Raw genomic sequence first — 22181 nt, 5'->3', positions numbered from 1 at the left:
GGATATAATGATCAGAGGGCAAAGATTGAAAGACAGTGGGGTGGATTCTCTTGAGTGACTTTCCAAGTTAAACCCTTGCATTCTGATGTTCCACACGTTCACAGGCCAGAGGCCAGTGGGAAATGCACAATTTTAACAACAAAATTCGACTTTAGCCTGGTTTATCTGGATGAGGATAAACTGGTTGAGATCAATATGTTTGTGAGAAAGGGTAACAAATTGTGTACCATAATATGGAAGCAGGGAATCCAAAAGTGAGACAATAGTGAAGAATATTGAAGGATGAGAAATGCCCCAGTAATATTATTACATGCAGAGTAGTGGCTGATAATCAGAAATAGAAGTCTGTTAGCAAGCTGTGTATTAAAGATAAATCCTTGAGGGTATGCCCCCCCCCCAGAAAAAGAGAGTTTTGCCTCCTGTTCAGGAAAAAATTCTATATTGATTCTATAGTCAATCAGACTCTGAATGTCAGCAGCATGCAATTATTCCCTATAACTCTCTGAAAGGGACGTGTTTACCTCTCCCAAACAGAGCTTCAGAACATAACACCATGTCATGTTACGTTGACTCCAACCGATCTTGCCCTATCACAAGCTCTAACTCGGATTCATTTTAAATATTTATTTACTTATTTATTTAGAGATATAGCATGGCAACAGGCACTTCCGGCCAGTGAGCCCACGTCACCCAATTCCCATGTGACCAATTAACCTACTAACCCGCATATCTTTGGAATGTGGGAATACCGGGGTACCCGGTGGAAACCCACACAGTCATGGGGAGAACATAGTGTACAAGCTCCTCACAGACAGAGATTGCACTATTTTTGTATTTGCGGGGCTGGGGTGTTATTACTTTTGCATAGAATTAGAACCACAGAGTACCTACTACTAAACAATGCAGGTCATATCTCGTTCAGTCTTTGACATCTCTGAGATAACTAAAGGGTTGAATACTGCCTTTCTCAGAATATTACAGCACAGATGAAGGCCACAAAAGCTAGTGTGCCTTATCTTATTGAAACCACTCCTACTAGTCTGAACTAATTGAGTTAACTCATGTTGAATAACATAGAGCCATGACAATAAAACTATCGGCATAGACTATAGGCAGAGGCTACTGAGAGGTATATCAAAAGGTATTAATAGTTAACCAGCTTGTTCATATTCCCATTGTACAAATTGCTAACTGGAAACATTCTCTTTAAAATGGTTTGCAAATAAGGATGTTGGATAATAACGTTTTGCATATACACATCTTACTTACTTCTTTTTTCCAACTTGCTTAATTAAAAACATTACAAGCTTTTTAATAATAAATATTAAAATGAGGAATCCTATCAACCCTCCGATAACGGAAAGAATGATAATTGTCACTGTGTTGTCCACGGGTAACACTGCAATACAAAGGAGAGATTTACAAATTAGTATAGTTTCATCAATGGGGTGCAGAATGAATACAGTGGTATAATGGGAGGGGTATTTAATGCAGGATATGGGAGGTGCTCTCTTTGTAACAACAGAACTTTGTCTCTACGATGACAGTAATGGTCTGTTGTACCCCGTACCAGTTTGATGTATTCGTTACAGATGGAAGACAAGATCAAGACTGGGGTTTCTACACATTGATTCCCTCACCATTTGCCATGGGCCCAATCTGAAGACCTGGTCCTCTGCCCTCAGATAGCTCGGCTAAAGGTGACAATTTGTGCTTCATTGGCTCAGAGCTAGTTAATAGGTGGTCATCAGCAGGATTCTTTTCCCATATTTGTCATAAAACCTTGTGGAGCCTAGAGTTAAAGTTGCACTCTGGTATTAAACACCACCATGCTGCCTCTTCTGGTTGGTCTAGCTCACAATTGGGTCAGGATGTACTGCCGAGACTGCAAAGGAGTATCCTCAGCTAATGGATGAAAGGCACAAAATTATGAGCATACCAGGCTGTTGCAATTCTACTGCTCTAGTCTACAGGATTGCACATGGCACATCCTTGGGTTGGTAAGGAAACCCTGCAGGTTAGACATACCACATGAGCCTTCCTCCCTCTCACCATCTCCCCGCCACCCCATGCCCATCTCAGTGTGCAAGCTTATTGGCATTATTCTTCCTTCCTTTAACTTTTGCAAGTTTTCACATAATTTATTTTCATTATTTACAGAGACAGCACAGTAACAGACACTTCTGACCCAATGAGCCTGTACTGACAATTAAGATCATAAGATATAGGAGCAGAATTAGGCCATTTGGCCCATCGTGTCTGCTCCACCATTTAATAATGACTGATCCATTTTTTCTCTCAACCTCAATCTCCTGCCTTCTCCTTGTATCCCTTCGGGCCTTGAACAATTAAGGTTTAACCTCCGCCTTAAATCTTGCATAGAGGCATGACCTCCACAGCCACCCGTGGCAATTAACTCCACAGATTCACCACCCTCTGTCTAAAGAAATACCTCCTCATCTCCACTCTAAAAGGGCGCCCCTCTATTCTGAGTGTGTCCTCCAGTCTTGTACTCTCCCATCATAGGAGACATATTCTCCACATCCACTCTATCAAGGCCTTTCACCATTCGATAGGTTTCAATGAGGTCACCCCTCATTCTTCTGAATTCCAGTGAATACAGGCCCAGAGCCATCAAACACTCTTCACGTGACAATCCATTCAATCCTGGAATCATTTTTGTGAACCTCCTTTGAACCCTCTCCAGTTTCAGCACATCCTTTCTAAAGTAAGGGGCCCAAAACCGCTCACTCCAAGTGAGGCCTCACCAGTGCTTTACAAAGCCTCAATATTTCATCCTTGCTTTAATATTCTAGTCCTCTTGAAATGAATACCAACATCACACTGAGAGTCTTCCACAGTGAAGACTGATGCAAAATGCTTATCCAGCTCATCCACCATTTCCTTATCCCCCATTCTACCTCTCCAGCATAGTTTTCCAGCAGCCCGATATCAACTCTTGCCTCTCTTTTACACTTTGTGTATCTGAAAAAACTTCTGGTATCCTCTTTAATAATATTGGCTAGCTTACTTTTGTATTCCATCTTCACCTTCTTAATGACTTTTTCAGTGGCCTTCTGTTGGTTCTTAATTCCTCCCAATCCTCTAACTTCCCACTAATCTTTGCCCTATTATATGCCTTCTCTTTGGCTGTTACGTTGGCTTTGACTTCTCTTGTTAGCCACTGTTGTATCATCTTTCCTTTAGAATACTTCTTCCTCTTTGGGATGTACGAGGGGTGATTGATAAGTTTGTGGCCTAAGGTAGAAGGAGTCAATTTTAGAAAACCTAGCACATTTATTTTTCAACCTAGTCCCCTCCTACTTAGTCCAGCAGTCGTGGAGCGTACGGATCTTGGACCTCCAGAAAGTGTCCACAGATGGGGTGATTGATAAGTTCATGGCCTATGGTAGAAGGAGATGTGTTATACAGATTTTGTTACATGCAAATGCAGTTCAACTCTTTGAGTGATTATGCAGAAAGTTTGAAGTTAATAACTCATCGGGGTGATTGATAAGTTCATGGACTACAGTAGGAGGTGAGTTATTAGCTTCAAACTTTCTGCATAATCACTCAAACAGTTGAACTGCATGTGCACGTAACAAGAGCTGTATAACTCAGCTCCTTCTACCTTAAGCCACAAACTTATTAATCACCCTCATATATATCCTGTGCCTTCTGAATTGTTTCCACAAAATCCAGCCATTGCTGCTCCGCCATCATCCCTGCCAGTGTTCTTTTCCAATCAGTTCTAGCCAACTCCTCTCTCATGCCTCTGTACTTCCCCTTACTCCACTGTAACCCGGATACATCTGACTTTTGTTTCTCCTTCTAAATTTCAGGGTGAATTCTATCATATTATGATTATGATTATTTTCCCCTAAGGGTTCTTATACTTGAAGCTCTCTAATTAATTCTGGTTCATTGCACAACACCCAATCCAAAACAATTGATCCCCTAGTGGGCTCAACTATGAGCTGTTCTAAAAAGTCATCTTGTGGGCACTCTGGAAGTGGAATCCAGGAATTCTCCTGGAATCCAGCACCAACCTGATTTTCCCAATTTACCTGCATATTGAAATCCCCCATGACTATTGTAACATTGTCCTTTTGGCATGCCTTTTCTATATCCCGCTGTAATTTGTAGATGGCATCCTTAATACTATTTTGGTTGTCTGTAAACAACTCCCACCAACGTATTTTTTACGCTTGCAGCTCTATCTACAACAATTCCAAACCTTCTGACCATATGTCACCCCTTTCTAGTGATTTGATTTCATTTTTTACCCAAAGAGCAACACCGCCCTCTCTACCTCCTTGCCTATCCTTTGGATACGATGTGTATCCTTGAACATTAATCTTTCAGCCATAATTCCATGATTCCAACATCATACCTGCCAATCTGCAACTGTGCTAGCTACACCCACATGACCAATGAACCTACTAACTTGTATTTCTTTGGAGGGTGGGAGGAAACTGGAGCACCCAGAGGAAACTCCGGGGCCAAATTGAACCCGGATTGCTGGTGCTGTAACAGCATTATGTTAACCACCATGCTTCTGTGCCAGCAATAAATACTGAAAATCTACATTATTCACCTCAGCTACGCAAATGCTAGTGATCTCCATGTTCTAACCCAGCACAGAAGTCTGCCCCACATGTTCTACTGCGTGTAATAATAAATATTGTAAACATAATTCCCTCAGTTTTTGATCTTCAGAACACCTCTATCCCTGTTGGCTGATGTGTAAGTAAGCATGTGAGCTGACCTACTGTATTTCAAGTTTGAGTTCACTGGTGAGAACCTATTAATACATAATTAATATAATTCTTGATTGTTAATTATGTCAAGAAACATTAGAACACTCACATTCACTGACAACAATGAGCTGCAGAGTCGCTTGAGCCCTCTGATCTTTTTCCACAGGGTTTTGGAAGTAACAAGTGTAAAATCCAGTATCGTCAAAATCCACATCATCCAGCAAAAGGGAGATATTCTTTGATTTAATGTTCCCAATGAATGAAATTCTGTCTTCTTTTGTAACGACCGAGGGCCTTAACCCTGACAGTTTGATCACAATAATCTGTACAGAAAAGAACCAGAGTTAGAAGCATGTTGGAACCAAAAGGGTTAGGTCATCTGCCCTCCTATGCTATTAGCCCAACCGTAAGGCAAATAAACTTGTCTCTGAAGCATCTTCCACTACACCAGGATGTCACAAATCATGTGACAAATCAATGAAGCCCTTTGAAGTAAAGAGGAGAAACAAAGCAGTCAATTTACACACAGCAAGATCCCACTAACAGTAATGTGACGTTGACCGGATCTTCTGTTTCAGTGATATTGATTGAGGGATAACTATTATAAAACACTACAGGCTCTTTGACCCACAATGTTGTGGTGACATTATAACCTACTCTGAGATCAATTTCCAACTATTGGTCCAGGAAATTCTGGGTGGCTCCCCCCACCCCAACCTGCCCCACTCCAGGCCCTTTCTTTAATACATTACCCAAAAGATTTAACTTTGATGGGCCTCCGTTTAAAGGCTTTGTCTATGTTTCAAGACAGGACATGGGATACCATTTCAACTCATCACTCAAGCACTAGTATTCTGAAGACTGTTCAAAAACAAAGGCCAGTATAATTGTATCCTTATCTGATGCCCAAAAGAGATAAAATTTATTTATCACATGTACATTGAAACATACAGTGAAATGCATCGTTTTGCAACAACAACTGATACAGACTGCACAATGTGCTGGGGGCTGCCTTCAAGTGTCGCCACACTTCCGGCACTGACATAACAGGCCCACAACTCACTAACCCTGACTGTAGACCTCTGGAGTGTGGGAGGAAACCAGAACACCCAGAGTAAACTAATTTGGTCACAGGGAAATTGTATAAACTCCTTACAGACAGCGGCGGGTACTGAACCCTAATTGGTGATTGCTGGCACTGTAAAGCGATGCACTAACCACTACATTTCCATGCCACAGAGAAGTATCCTAACGGAGTGAAGCAGTGCCTCAACGTGATTTGATCAGGTGCGATAAATTTAACCAATGTTAAATAACAATATGGTAGAGAGATTGATAGTAAAACTAGAAGACAAAAGGACACAATTAACATTTGTGTTTTTAAAATTACGTCTTGTAACTTAGTAGTGTTAATGCACCATTATTAAAACTATTTATAATTTTTGAGTAAGTTTATTCCAAAAATATTAGTTTCTGTTGAAACTGAAACTGTGTGAGTCAGCTCTGAGAAACTTTGAAACAGAAATGAAAATCTGGAATTGTAATGTTGGACATCTGAAATAGACAGAGTGTCGAATGTATTCCGCAGATCAGAAGAGAGAAACAGTTAAAATTTCAGTTGAAAATCCTTCAGCATTTTCTGTTTGTACTTTTGTGGAATGAAAATTTAGGAGACCATAAAAAGAGGTTACCCTTTGGCCTGATAAATGTCTCACATTAAATCTCATTCCTAATTATAATTCAAACTGGCACCTGAACTTTCCAGAGTTATTTTGTATAACAAGAAATCAGAGAGGTCCAAAGCCTGACAGAACGACCAAAGCAGGAAAAGCTCAGAGGAGGCGATGACAGATAATGGAGATGTTGCAACTGAGAAACAGTGATTTCAATTGAATGAGAAGCTTGTCGTTTCAACCATGATGGCAGGGCAGACCAGATCTGATAGGCCAAATAACCTAACGCCTTTGTTTTAAGGTATTTCACACCTCCTTTATAGAATCCCAATGCACTTTACAGCCAATGAACCACTTTCAAAGTAATGGAAATGTAGCAATAAATTCCAGTGCTGCAAACACCTACAAACAGGAGAGTGATACAACTAGGTAATCTGTGTTTATGTTGTTAATAGAAGACTGGGGATAATTCCCCAGCTCATCTTTACTACATAACAATGTGATCTTTTTTGTCCCCTTGAGAGTGTTATTTCATATCATCACATTCCAACAATGCAACTCTGTCTCCAGGACTGCACTGGACCATCAGGCTAGATTTGTGTGCACAAGACTCTGGAGTTAAACTTAGAACCTAAAGATATAAAGACTTGTAGCGGTGTGCTTACACGCAGCGCTAAAATAACGACACGGAGTCGGTAAACTGCAATTAAAGATGATTTTTTTCGAACTTCACAGCCTTGCTTTAAAGCCTCCCTGTAAGGGACTGTTAAAGCTGTAAGGGACACGTACTCACAGTCCCGCGCGAGCTTTTCCCTTTGTTGGTGAAGCAGACCTGGCGCCCTTTTGGGACTGGCCTTTATGCCGGCGCGCTGGCTATTTGTGAGCCGGTTCGAGCGCGCTAGGAAGTGGGTCGCCACATAACCCCCCCCCCAAGAACCAGCGATACACCCCCCAATGTCCACAGTCTGGGCTGGACCCTGTTTGGGAGTTCAGCCCCTGCGCCGCGGTGCTGGGAACTTGACCGGTTGCGCCACGTCCACATGGGCCGGTTTGAGTCGGTCCACCGTGAAAACCTCCTCTCTCCCCCCAACGTCCAACATGAACGTCCCCCATTGTTCCTGAGCACCGTAAACGGCCCCTCATTGGGCCATTGTAGCGGTGGCTGATGCCTGCCCCTTCGTACAAACACAAACTTACAGTTCTGCAGGTCTTGGGGTATGCAGGTCGGGTTCTGCCCATGCTGTGAAGTGGGTATGGGGCCAGGTTGTCGAGCCTCTTGCGTAGTCTGCCCAGGACTGCTGCGGGATCTTCCTCTTGCTCCCTTGGGGCTGGTATGAACTCCCCGGGGACGACCAGGGGCGCGCCGTATACCAACTCGGCCGACGAGGTGTGCAGGATGTCCTTGGGCGCTGTGCGGATGCCGAGTAGGACCCAGGGAAGCTCGTCCGCCCAGTTGGCTCCTCGCAGGCGGGCCATGAGGGCCGACTTCAGGTGACGGTGGAAACGCTCCACTAGCCCGTTCGACTGTGGGTGGTAGGCAGTTGTGTGGTGCAGCTGTGTCCCCAAAAGGCTGGCCATAGTTGACCACAGGCTGGAGGTGAACTGGGCGCCTCTGTCGGAGGTAATGTGGGCCGTGCTACCCAGGTTACAAGCAGCGCTCGGGCGCAGGAATCGGCGGTGGTGTCAGTGAGCGGGACCGACTCTGGTCACTCGTGAACCGGTTTACCATAATTAGGAGGTACCGCACTCCTCGCGACACTGGCAGGGGCCCCACGATATCCACATGAATGTGGTCGAAACGCCGGTGGGTGGGGTGGAACTGCTGCGGTGGGGCTTTGGTGTGCCGCTGCACCTTGGCCGTCTGGCAGTGCGTGCACGCTCTGGCCCAGTCACTGACCTGCTTGCGGAGTCCGTGCCAAACAAACCTGCTGGAGACCATCCGGACAGTTGTCCTGATGGAGGGGTGCGCCAAGTTATGAATGGAGTCGAAAACACGTCGCTGCCAAGGTGCCGGGACGACGGGACAGGGCTGGCCAGTGGTGACGTCACAGAGTAGGGTCCTCTCACCTGGGCCCACGGGGAGGTCCTGGAGCCGCAAACCGGAGACTGCGGTTCTGTAACTCGGAATCTCCTCATCCGCCTGCTGCGCCTCTGCCAGTGCCTCAAAGTCTACCCCTTGGGAAAGGGCATGAACGGTAGGGCGAGAGAGCGCATCCGCCACGACATTGTCCTTACCCGAGACGTGCCGGACATCCGTTGTGTATTCAGAGATGTAGGACAGGTGGCGTTGCTGGCGGGACGACCAGGGGTCGGACGCTTTCGTAAACGCAAAGGCTTGTGGTCCGTGAACGCGGTGAAGGGCCGACCTTCTAGGAAGTACCTGAAATGCCGGATTGCCAGGTAGAGCGCCAACAGTTCCCGGTCGAAAGCACTGTATTTGAGCTCGGGTGGCCGCAGGTGTTTGCTGAAAAACGCCAGGGGTTGCCAGCGGCCGGCGATGAGCTGCTCCAGCACCCCACCGACTGCCGTGTTGGATGCGTCCACTGTGAGGGCGGTAGGGGTGTCCATTCTGGGATGTACTAGCATCGCGGCATTTGCCAAGGCTTCCTTCATCTGGATGAAAGCGGCGGCGGACTCCTCGTCCCAGGTAATGTCCTTGCTCGGACCCGACATCAGGGCGAACAGGGGGCGCATGATTCGGGCAGCTGAAGGGAGGAAGCAGTGGTAGAAATTGACCATACCCACGAATTCCTGAAGGCCTTTGATCGTGGTGGGTCGGGGAAAGTGGCGGACCGCATCTACCTTAGCGGGCAGAGGGGTTGCCCCGTCTTTAGTAATCCTGTGGCCCAGGAAGTCAATGGTATCGAGTCCGAACTGGCATTTGACCAGGTTGATTGTTAGACCGTATTCACTCAGTCGGGCGCAGAGTTGACGGAGGTGGGACAGATGCTCCTGACGACTGCTGCTTGCTATGAGGATGTCGTCCAAATAGATGAACGCGGTCCAGGTCCCGTCCCACCGCGTCCATTAACCGCTGGAACGTCTGTGCGGCATTCTTCAGGCCAGACGGCATGTGGAGGAACTAGAAAAGGCTGAACGGGGTGATGAGTGCCGTTTTGGGGACGTCGTCCGGATACATCGGGATTTGATGGTATCCCCGGACGAGGTCTACCTTGGAGAAGATCCGAGCGCCGTGCAGGTTTGCTGCAAAGTCCTGTATGTGCGGCACAGGGTAGCGGTCTGGCGTTGTAGCCTCGTTCAGCCTGCGGTAGTCGCCGCACGGTCTCCAGCCCCCTGTCGCTTTGGGCACCATGTGCAGGGGGGAGGCCCATGGGCTGTCGGACCGCCGGATGATCCCCAATTCCTCCATCCTCTGGAACTCCTCCTTCGCCAGTCGGAGCTTGTCCGGGGGAAGCCGCCGAGCATGGGCGTGGAGGGGTGGTCCCTGGGTCGGGATGTGGTGCTGTACTCCATGTCGGGGCGTGGCTGCCGTGAACTGCGGTGCCAGAACCGATGGGAAATCCGCCAGGACTCTGGTGAAGTCGTTGTCAGACAGCGTGATGGAGCCAAGGTGTGGGGCTGGCAACTGGGCTTCTCCCAGGCAGAACGTCTGAAAGGTCTCGGCGTGGACCAGTCTCTGCCTCGGCAGGTCGACCAGCAGGCTGTGAGCCTGCAAAAAATCCGCACCCAGAAGCGGTTGGGCTACAGCGGCCAGTGTAAAGTCCCACGTGAACTGGCTGGAGCCGAACTGTAGCTGCACCTGTCGGGTGCCATAGGTCCTTACTGTGCTGACATTCACGGCCCTCAGGGGGGGACCCGGTGCCCTGTTGCGGGTGTCGTAACTCGTCGGAGGTAAGACGCTGATCTTGGCACCGGTGTCGACCAGAAAATGGCGTCCCGACTGCTGGTCCCACACATACAGGAGGCTATCCCGAAGGCCAACTGCCATAGCCATCAGCGGCGGCTGGCCCTGGCATTTCCCGGGAACTGGCAGGGCGGGCGACAACGGCGGGCTTCTGCGCCCCACCGCTGGTGGTAGAAGCACCAGTGTTCATTGGGCCAGGCTCTGCGGCCGGGCCTGGACTGGTTTGCTGCTGGGAGCATGGCCTGGTGATCTGTGCGATGGACGCCCCACTCACCTTCTTGGCATTCCACAGCAATTCCGCCCGGGCTGCCACCTTCCGGGGGTCACTGAAATCCGCGTCGGACAGCAGCAGGCGTATGTCCTCGGGCAGCTGCTCCAGGAATGCCTGCTCAAACATGAGGCAGGGTGTGTGTCCACCAGCCAGAGACAACACCTCATTCATTAAAGCCGATGGAGGTCTGTCTCCCAAGCCATCCAGGTGCAGTAAACGGGCAGCCCGCTCGCGCCGTGAGAGTCCGAAAGTCCTGAGGAGCAGGGCTTTGAATTCTGTGTACTTGCCGTCCGCTGGGGGAAGACTGTACGAACTCCGCAACCTGGGCCGCTGTGTCCTGGTCGAGGGAGCTCACCACGTAGTAGTAACGTGTGTCCTCTGAGGTTATCTGCCGAACGTGGAATTGGGCTTCTGCTTGCTGGAACCATAGGTGAGGTCGCAGCACCCAGAAGCTTGGCAGTTTCAACGATACTGCATAAACAGATGCGGCATCATTCATCTTTGGCTCAAATATCGTTTGGACCATCGGGGTCACCAATTGTAGCGGTGTGCTACACGCAGCGCTGAAATAACGACACGGAGTCGGTAAACTGCAATTAAAGATGATTTTATTCGAACTTCACAGCCTTGCGCGAATGCTGTAAGGGACATGTACTCACAAACCCCCCAGGCTTTTTCCCTTTGTTGGTGAAGCAGAACTGGCGCCCTTTTGCCACTGGCCTTTGTGTGCGCTAGGAAGTGGGTCGCCACACTGGCCTTTGTGCCGGCGCGCTGGCTATTTGTGAGCTGGTTCGAGTGCGCTAGGAAGTGGGTCGCCACACTGGCCTTTGTGCCGGCGCGCTGGCTATTTGTGAGCTGGTTCGAGTGCGCTAGGAAGTGGGTCGCCACAGACTAGCTTTATTTGTCACACGTATATTACAACATCAAAATGTATGGTGAAATATGTTTGTGCCAATGTCTGAAGATTGTGCTGGGGGCAGCCCACAAGTGTCACCATGCTTCTGGCGCCAACATAGCATTCCCTTTACCAATCTTTACTTGTGCGTCTTTGGACTGTGGCAGGAAACTGGAAACCCACAGGGTCACAGAGAAAATGGGCAAACTCTGTACAGACAGCGGAGGGAATTGAACCCTGATCTTACAGCTGCTGCTGTAATAGCAATATACTAACTGCTACGCTACCGTGCTACTCTTTACCTCAACACCAAGTGCACCAGCTATTCAGCAACTGTTGACTCAAGAGTAGATGATGTTATTTTCAGCACAGTAACTTGGTGGGACAGAGGGAGTTTGAGGGAGATGACAGTCTCTTGAGTGGTAAACTGCATGCAATGGAGACTGAGTCACAGAGTGAACTTCCTTAGTTGTTGCTGGGAATATTCTCTCCCTAACGTGCTCGCTATCGTTTCTTGTGGAAGTGAACTTCACAAGCCTGGGGAGGGATTATGAGGGTAAAAACAAAGTTGCGATGCTCACTGTATTTTTTGGTGATGTTTTATTTCTCTGGAAGTCCCACCAGAAGGTAGCACCTTCGAAGCTCTTGCAGCTGGAGAAAGTACAAGGCAGGATGACATTACTGCCATTCACGACCTCAATCCTTGACAACTTTCCAATGCTAACTTCAAGCCCTAAATTAACATGAAATAGAAAGAGACCTGCCAGGAGAGAAAGACAAGTTAAATTACAACATTGCATTTGCTCCGATTCCTTTCTTCTGCTCCCACTAATTCCATTCCCACTAACTCCTCGAAGGGATGGCTGCTTTCCCATTTCACAAGTGCTGTTGCCAAGGGGCCTCTCATGCCTCAGTAATGATGGCTCATTCATTGTTAGGAGTCTATTCAGTCATTCTCTTCAGTTTAATTCAGGGTCCTTCATGAAGTTACAGGCACAAGCATAAATTGCATCAGTATGAAGAGGCTAAATACAAACCAGGAATGAACATATGTCTCTTGACAGCAATCAGGGTAGGAAATCTGGGCTGATTTTGTTTGTAATGCTTCAATTTGTCTTAAATCCGTTACAACTCATTAGAACAATGATTCTGAACTTTCATCTGCTGACTCAGTCACTGAACCATTTTAATGATTTCTAGAATGGATTCTCAATTCTCTTAAACTTCAGCTCATTCAAATCTCTGTTGCTGACAACCTAACACAGACTGATAGACCATCTAAGCCCAGATGATCCATCACCCTTTTTATTGCTGATTCACACAGAACATAGAACATACTGTAGAAGGCTACTGACTAACTGCAGTATGGCCTGGTACGGGAACACCAATGCCTTTGAATGGAAAATCCTACAAAAGTTAGTGGATTCGGCCCAGTACATCATGGGTAAAACCCTCCCAACCACTGAGCACATCAAGATGAAGCATTGTCGTAGGAAAGCAGCATCCATTATCAAAGATTGTCACCACCCAGGCCATGCTCTCTTCTCACTGCTGCCATCAGGTAGAAGGTACAGATGCCTCAGGACTCACACCACCAGGTTCAGGAACAGTTACTACCCCTCAACCATCAGGCTCCTGAACAAAAAGGGATAACTACACTCATTCTATTTCTGGTATTCCCACAACCAATGGTCTCACTTTAAGGACTCTTTATCTTGTTATTTCATGTTCTCATTATTATTGCTATTTATTTATATTTGCATTTGCACAGTTTGTTGTTCAGCTGAGTATGTCCGCAGAAAAAAGAATCTCAGCGTTGTATGTGGTGACATGTATGTAGTGTACTCTGATAATAAATTGTACTTTGAACTTTGAGAACATAGGACATGGAACAGTACAGAAGAGGAGGGCGGTTGTGATAGGGGATGTCATAATTAGAGGAACTGAAAGCAGATTCTGGGGATGCAAAAGAGACACCCGGATGGTATGTTGCCACATAGGTGCCAGGGTCAGGGATGTCTCAGATTGGGTCCAGAGCATTCTAAAGGGAGAGGTGAACAGCCGGATGTTGTGGTAGATATTGGTACCAACGAAATAGGTAGGAAAAGGGAGGAGGTCCTGAAGAGAGAATAAGGGGAGTTAGGCATAAAGCTGACAAGCAGGACCTCCAGGGTAGAATCTCTGGATTGCTGCCTGCGCCATGCGCTAGTGAGGGTAAGAATAGGATGATTTGGCGGATGAATGCATGGTTGAGGAACTGGTGCAGGGAGCAGTGTTTCAGATTTCTGGATCATTGGGATCTCTTCTGGAGAAGGAATGAGCTGTACAAAAAGGACAGGTTACACTTGAACCTGAAAGGGACCAATATCCTTGCAGGCAGGTTTGCTAGAGTTGCTAGGGAGAGTTTAAACTACTTGGCAAGGGGATGGGAACCAGAGTGATAGGCCTGAAGATGGGTTAGTTGGTATAAAACTAGGTGTAGTGTGTAGTGAGCCTGTGAGGAGGGACAGGCAGATGACAGGGCAAAATTGCATTCAGTAGGATTGAGTTGAAGTATAACAGGGGATCAGATTTGAAGAGGGTGGTGAATACAGGACTGAAGGTGTTATATTTGAATCCATGCAGTATATGGAATAAGGTAGATGATTTTGTAGCACAGAGAAAGATTGGCAGGTATGATGTTTTTGGACATCACTGTGTCATGACTAAAAGATCATAGTTGGGAGCTTAACATCCAAGGCGACATCAGATCGGAAGATGTAGAATTCTTGTGGGTAGAGTTAGAAAAGACATGTCAAAAGGACAATGTTATCATAGTCATGGGGGATTTCAATATGCAGATAGATTGGGAAAATCAGGTCGGTGCTGGATCCCAAAAGAAGGAATTTGTAGAATGTCTATGAGATGGTGTTCTAGAGCAGCTTGTGGTTGAGCCCACTGGGGGAGCAGCAATTCTGGATTGGGTGTTATGTAATGACCCAGATTTGATTAGGGAGCTTAAGGTAAACAAACCATTCAGAGACAGTGATCATAATATGATAGAATCATCCTGCATTTTTGAGAAGGAGAAGCTAGAACTGGATGTATCATTATTCCAGTGGAGTAAAGGGAATTACAGAGGCATGAGCGAAGAGCTGGCCAAAGGCGAATGAAGAAGTATTCTAAAGGAAGGATGGGGTAGCTGTGGCCAACAAGGGAAGTCAATGACAGCATAAAAGCAAAAAAGAGGGTGTATAATATAGCAAAAATTAGTGGGAAAGTCTGAGGATTGGGAACAGAAGGCAAATAAACAAGCCATAAAGAGAGAAGATGAAATATGAAAGTAAGCAAGACAATAATATAAAAGAGGATACCAAAAGTTTTTTTCAAATATATGAAGAGTAAAAGAGAGGCGAGAGTGGATATGGATCACTAGAAAATGATGCTGGAGAGGTAGTAACGGGGGACAAGGAAATAGTGGACAAACTGAATAAGTATTTTGCATCAGTCTTCACTGTGGAAGACATTAGAGTATGGTGTAAATTCAAAAGTGCCAGGGGACAGAAATGAGCGTCATCGCTATTACTGAGGAGAAGACGCTTTGGAAGCTGAGAGGTCTGAAGGTAGATAAGTCACCTGGTCCAGATGGACTACACCCCAGAAAGGGGTAGCTGAAGAGATTGTGGAGGCATTAGTAATGACCTTTCAAAAATCACTAGATCCCGGAATGCCTCCTGAGGACTGGAAAATTGCAAAAGTCTCTCCACTCTTTAAGAGGGGAGAGATGCAGAAAAAAGGAAGTTATAGACCAGATAGTCTGACCTCAGTGGTTGGGAAGATGTTGGAGTCAATTATTAAGGATGAGGTTTTGTGGTACTTGGAGACTAATGATAAAATAGGCTGAAGTCAACATGGTTTCCTCAAGGGAAAATCTTGCCTGACTAATCTGTTGGAATTCTTTGAAGAAGTAACAAACAGGATAGACAAAGGTGAGGTAGTGGATATCGTGTACTGATATTTTCAGAAGACCTTTGATAAGGTGCTGCATATGAGGCTACTTATCAAGTTATGAGCCCATGGTATTACAGGAAAGATTCTAGCATGTATAAAGCAGTGGCTGATTAGCAGGCAGTAAAGAGTGGGAATAAAGGGAGCCTTTTCTGGTTGGCTGCCAGTGACTAGTGGTGTTCCACGGGGGTCTGTGTTGAGGACAATTATTTTTACATTATATGTCAATGATTTGGATGATGGAATTAATGGCTTCATGGCCAAGTTTGAAACAATATGAAGTTAGGTAGAGGTAGTTTTGAGGAAGCAGAGAGGCAGCAGAAGGACAGACAGATTAGGAGAAAGGGCAAAGAAGTGGCAGATGGAATACAGTGTCAGGAAGTGTATGGCCATGTACTTTGGTAGAAGAAATAAAAGTGTAAACTAGGGAGAAAATTCAAAAATCAAAGGTGCAACAGGACTTGGGAGTCCTTGTGCAAGATTCTCTAAAGGTTAATTTGCAGGTTGTGTGGTGATAAGGAAAACAAATGGAATCTTAGCATTAATTTCAAGAGGACGAGAATACAAAAGCAAGGATGTAATGTTGATACTTTATAAGACATTGGTCAGACTGCATTTGGAGTATTGTGAGCAGTTTTGGGCCCCTTATCTAAGAAAAGATGTGCAGGCATTGGTGAGGGCCCAGATGAAGTACATGTGAATGATCCCAGGAAGAAAAGAGTTAACATATGAAGAGCATTTAATAGCTCTGAGCCTGTACTTGCTGGAGTTTAGAGGACTAAGTGGGGGGATCTCATTGATCTGCCTTAATTACTGTTGCCCAGTAGCACTCACATTGACAGTGATGAAATGCTTTGAGAGGTAGTCATGACTAGACTGAACTCCTGCCTCAGCAAGGACCTGGACCCACTGCAATTTGCCTATCGCCACAATAGGTCAACAGCAGACGCAATCTCAATGGCTCTTCATGTGGCTTTAGACCACCCGGACAACACAAACATCTACGTCAGGCTGCTGTTCATCGACTACAGCTCAGCATTTAATGCCATCATTCCCACAATCCTGATTGAGAAGTTGCAGAACCTGGGCCTCTGTACCTCCCTCTGCAAGTGGATCCTCAACTTCCTAACCCGAAGACCACAATCTGTACAGATTGGTGATAACATATCCTCCTCGCTGATGATCAACACTGGTGAACCTCAGGGGTGTGTGCTTAGCCCACTGCTCTACTCTCTATATACCCATGACTGTGTGGCTAGGCGTAGCTCAAATACCATCTATAAATTCGCTGATGATACAACCATTGTTGGTAGAATCTCAGGTGGTGACGAGAGGGCGTACAGGAGTGAGATATGCCAGCTAGTGGAGTGGTGTCATAGCAACAACCTGGCACTCAACGTCAGTAAGACGAAAGAGCCGATTGTGGACTTCCGGAAGGGTAAGACGAAGGAACACATACCAATCCTCATAGAGGGATCAGAAGTGGAGAGAGTGAGCAGCTTCAAGTCCCTGGGTGTCAAGATCTCTGAGGATCTAACCTGGTCCCAACATACTGATGCAGTTATAAAGAAGGCAAGACAGAGGCTATACTTCATTAGGAGTTTGAAGAGGTTTGGTATATCAACAACTACACTCAAAAACTTCTATGGATGTACCGTGGAGAGCATTCTGACAGGCTGCATCACTGTCTGGTATGGGTAAGCTATTGCACAGGACAGAAAGCAGCTGCAGAGGGTTGTAAATTCAGTCGGCTCCATCTTGGGTACTAGCCTACAAAGTACCCAGGACATCTTTAGGGAGTGGTGTCTCAGAAAGGCAGCATCCATTATTAAGGACCTTCAGCACCCAGGGCATGTCCTTTTCTCACTGTTACCATTAGGTAGGAGGTACAGAAGCCTGAAGGCACACAGTCAGTGATTCAGGAACAGCTTCTTCCCCTCCACCATCCGATTCCTAAATGGACATTGAACCCTTGAACACTACCTCACTTTTTAAAATATATAGTATTTTTGTTTTTTGCACGATTTTTAATCTGTTCAATATACGTATACTGTATTTATTTATTATCTTTATTTTGTGTTTTTTCTCTTTTAGATTACATATTGCATTGAACTCCTGCTGCTATGTTAACAAATTTCATGACACATGCTGGTGATAATAAACCTGATTCTGATTCTGAAACCTATTGAATATTGCAAGGCCTAGGTAGAGTGGATGTGAAGAGGATGTTTCCTATAGTGGGGAAATCTAGGACCAGAGGGCACAGCCTCAGAATAGAGGGTCACCCATTTAGAACAAAGATGAGGAAAAATTTCTTTTGCCAGAAGGTGGCAAATCTGTGGAATTCATTGCCACAGATGGCTGTGCAGGCCAAATCAATGGGTATATTTAAGAGGGTGGTTGAAAGGTTCTTGCTTAATTAGAGCATCCAAGGTGATGGGGAGAATAGAATTGAGGGGGATAATAAATCAGCCATGATGGAATAACCAACCGAATGACCTAATTTTGCTCCTATATCTTATAGCATTCTAGTACAGCATAGTACAGGCATTTCAGACACGATGTTATGTCACCTATCTCTTCCTTCCTACAATCATTTCCTCCATTTTTCTATCATCCATGTATGTATCTAAGAGTTTCTTAAATGACCTAATGTATCTGCCTCTACCACCACCCCCAGCAGTACATTCCACACACTTACCACTCTGCGTAAAAAATCTATCTCTGATATCCCCCCTATACTTCCCTTAAATCACCTTAAGATTATGCCCTCTTCGTATTATTCATTTCCACCCCAGGAAAGAGTCTCTGGCTGTCCATTCCAGCAATGAGTTGGTTTTAAATTATTCAGCCCTGATTTCAATGTCTCACATCTTCTACCCTCATCTCTCAGATGTCAATCCTCATCCGTTTCTGGCTTCTGGTTTCTGACTATTAGTACACCTTTGGTAGCAATACCTTTAGATGCCTTGACCCTCAAGTCTCAAATTTACCTTCCCAAACCTCTACACATGCACAGTGCTCCTTAAAATCTATCTTAATAAAACAAACTTTCAGTTATCTGTCCCCACATAGTGTCAAGTTGCCCATTTTGTTTGGTCCTATTCCTGTGAAATAATTCAAGATTCAAGATTGTTTATTGCCATTCTTCAGTACACAAGTGTAAAGGAGAACAAAATGACTATTACTCCAGATCTGACACAGCATTAAATAAACACAATAAGCATGAAAATTACGATAAGTATAATTATAAAAGCAATTCTATTGTTATGAGAGATGCACAGACCTGATGGTCAATGGGGTGCAGAGTTAACCATTCCCAACCCCCTCCTGAGAACTATGAACTATTGCTGTTGCTATGCTGCTCATGAGAGAGAGAGAGAGAGAGAGAGATAAAGCCCAGGCAAGAACATCTGCTACAGATAAGAGTGGGAGAGAGACTGTTGATTTACTGTTTTATGACTCTTCCTGGATTATTTACCTTCTGCTACAAGGACTTTACTTGGCTCGTTAACATTCCTCAGGAGATAGCAGGAGTGGCCTGATTTGATGGACACGGTCATTCAGAGTTGATGGATAGCTGAGACCCTGTGAGTGGGGATAAAAGACAGGTCTGGAGAGACACCCTTCAGACACACCAGTGGACACTGACTGAGTGTTATGAACCCACAGAAAGGTGGGGGCTTCGGAGACCGAACCAGGAGATCGGTCAGTAAATCTCACAGTGTTACAGCAGGGCCGGTGGGGACTTGTGTGTGTGTCCACTCATGCCAGAGTGATGAGTCCACCACAGAAGAACGGTCTAGCAGAAGGACGGAGGGGTCATAACTGAATGACCACACCGATACGACGGATTAAGAAAGCAAAGGAAGGTTTGCCTGACTGTAGCTGTTACATCTCACTCGCTCTCTCTCTCTCCAACGATTACAATACAACAACCATAACTACATCAGCACTCATGAACTGAACTGAACTTTATACTTTTCTATGACAATTTATTTACCCCTAGACATCGATAGAGCTTGTTTATTATTGATTATTATTATTCCTACACTTTTAGGTTTATTACTGCTAACTTGTTTTATATGTATATTTGCATTTTTGATATTGTATTGTGTAGTTTACTTATAAACACCTTCAGTTTGGTACCACCAGACTCCAACGGATTCTTCTTTCCCTGCTGGTCAGACACCCAGTTACGGGGTACGTAACACTATGAAACATAATGTACAAGTAACAGTTGAATGTGGCTGTATATACATGAGAATAGCTTATATACATACTGAATGTAATAAAATGACACTGGGTGCAGGAGTGTCTGTACATAAGGCAACTCTGACAGGAAATGATAAAGTGACATTTGGGAACTTTTTACGATGTTTTTAAATTAAGTGCTATTGTTGAATGAAGAGTCCTGTCTAGTATGTTCTTTTCGCCTGCTGTTAAAATTTACTATGTCCAACAAACACTTATCCACAAATACCTTTAATCAAAGAAGCTGAGGAACATTATTTCCTTGGAATATTTATTCATTCTGGGCTGCCCTTTCTTCCTAATCTTGTTTTCAGACAATTATTCCTCAATGAATAAACATGTTCTAACAGATTAAACTGTGATGCAATCATATGACATCATCAAGGAGCGATGCTTTGAAAAGGCAGCATCCATTATTAAGGACCTCATCACCCAGGACATGCTCTCTTCTTGTTGTTACCAACAATGAGGAGTTACAGGAGCCTGAAGACACACACTCAATGATTCAGGAATAGATTCTTCCCCTCTGCCATCAGATTTCTGAATGGGCACCGAACCTGTAAATGCTACAACAAATTTCACGACCTATGTTGGTGAAATTAAACCTGATTCTGATTTTGATTCTAGTTTGGAAGTTTTCATCTGAGAGATTTTCAAACGATGTTTGAGTTTTGGATACTTGTTAACAGTACAGGTCTGCTTTTGGTTCGGATTCCAGTATCTACAGTTTATTTACGTATTTTCCAGGTCTGAAGATAATCAGGTCTGGGGCATAAAACATGAAGAACTAGTTTAATTCCTATTTCAGCCAAACAATATTCCTCACGTTCCTTGTCCACAGGACATAAATGTTACAAGATATATGAGACAGGTAATTAGTGTAAAAATGAGTGAAAATCAGAAGCCATTTTTACTTAAACCAAGGAGAAACTGCTATTTTCAGACATTTTGGGGTTTAAGGATAAAGGGTTCTGGAACAAATTTTAGGATATATATGGGAGGAGGGAGGGGGGCTTTGGGGTTCTAACATTTTCTGTCATTGATTCTTTGGGTCTTTTCTCTCTCTGTTTTGTGGATGTCTGTGAAGAGTAAAAATTTCAGGTTGTATCCTGTATACATTCTCTGATATTAAGTTGAACCATTCAACCATTGAACCTATGATCTCATTGAACCAAAGGATGGGTTCAAGCCACTGATATGTCCACAACAGTTGCAGTACACCTTCCAATGAATCAAAAACACCACTCTTCAGTTGCTGATCAATGGCATATTGGCTGACCTCATTTTCCAGCTTTATAGATTTGTTGTACCTTTCTACATCTTTATAGGCTCATGTCAATTCTGATAAATGAGTTCACTGCAGCAACACTGGTGGGAACTGCTGACAAAGACATCTCCACATTCCTCATGTTAATTTATCACTGTCTTACCTTGTGCAACTGTTTCACAAGGGAATCAGGGTAGTTTATTCAACTGTTTCACATAATGCTATACAGAGAAAAAAAATTATAGAGACTTTCAAGATTTCAGCATACTGCATCAATGAAGAACTTTTAAAATGTAACTTGCACTATAGAATGCACTATAAATGTAACTTGCACTATAGAAAACACAGCAGCCAATCTCTGTGCAGCAACCTCCCACAAAGAACAAAGAGAACATAAACTGGCAGCATTAATATCAATACTGATTTAAGGATAACCATTTGCCAGGATGTGGCTTGCCGTAGAGCGTTGGGCTTCTAAGTTTCTTGAGCAGCTGTATTTACTAATTTACTAATTGTTAGAATCATTAAGCCCTGGTGTCTTCTGTTTAATCTTGTCGAGTTAATTGTGACTGGCACGGGTTTCCTGCACTCTATAATTATTTAAAGGCGACTCCTGTTTAGCATTGAGTGGAGTCCCTGTATGTTTGAAGAGCATGATTTGTCTTGCAGTGTCGCTCAGTAGTGCCTCCAGTGTTCTGTCGGTACCCCTTTGTCAAACCTCTTGCTTCCTTCTCTGCCAATTTCTCCACACCTGGGTCCCGCCCTGCGAGTGCCCACCGTGGCAACAGGTTAAAAGGTAAACAGTGTAACTCTACTGGCATTCCATACATGATGAGACCTGAGTGGTGGGATGGAGTTCAGTAGTCATTCTAGAAGCTGTTTCTCATCCTAACAGTCCTTGTCCTAATGCTATGGTACCCCCTGCGAATGGTAGGGGAATTGTTGGACAACTGGGAGGAATCAGTGACAATGCTAAGAGCCCTGTGTACACAGTGCTCCTGATTTATCTCTGGGATTATAAGGGTGGACAATTGACCTCACAATCATGGCCCTTGCACTTTATTGTCTGCCAGGGCTGCACTTTCTCTGTAACTGTAACACTACATTCTGCATAATGTTATTGCTTTGCCCTTTGTACTATTTCAATGCACTTAGTTTTGAAATGATCTGCAAAATAAGGATTTTCACTATATCTTGGTACATGTGGCA

General features: G+C 44.9%; 1 protein-coding gene across 2 annotated transcripts in view; it reads right to left on the bottom strand.

Annotated features, from left to right (window-relative positions):
* scn4ba (sodium channel, voltage-gated, type IV, beta a) overlaps positions 1-22181 on the bottom strand; it is a 42508-nt gene that overhangs the window by 10539 nt on the left and 9788 nt on the right. The window contains exons 2-4 of one of the 2 annotated variants that reach the window (XM_059956882.1): positions 12046-12224; positions 4870-5083; positions 1270-1399 (exon numbers count right to left, since the gene is read on the bottom strand). In XM_059956882.1, the coding sequence (XP_059812865.1) occupies positions 1270-1399; positions 4870-5083; positions 12046-12224 (523 nt within the window). Of the gene's footprint in view, positions 1-1269; positions 1400-4869; positions 5084-12045; positions 12504-22181 lie in introns of those variants that run through there. The other variant, XM_059956880.1, reaches the window with a different exon arrangement.

Source organism: Hypanus sabinus, chromosome X2 (assembly GCF_030144855.1).
Source record: "Hypanus sabinus isolate sHypSab1 chromosome X2, sHypSab1.hap1, whole genome shotgun sequence".
In the NCBI taxonomy this organism is placed as follows: Eukaryota; Metazoa; Chordata; class Chondrichthyes; order Myliobatiformes; family Dasyatidae; genus Hypanus; species Hypanus sabinus.
Note: the sequence above shows the minus strand (reverse complement) of the source record. Positions and strands in the feature narration are given on the sequence as shown.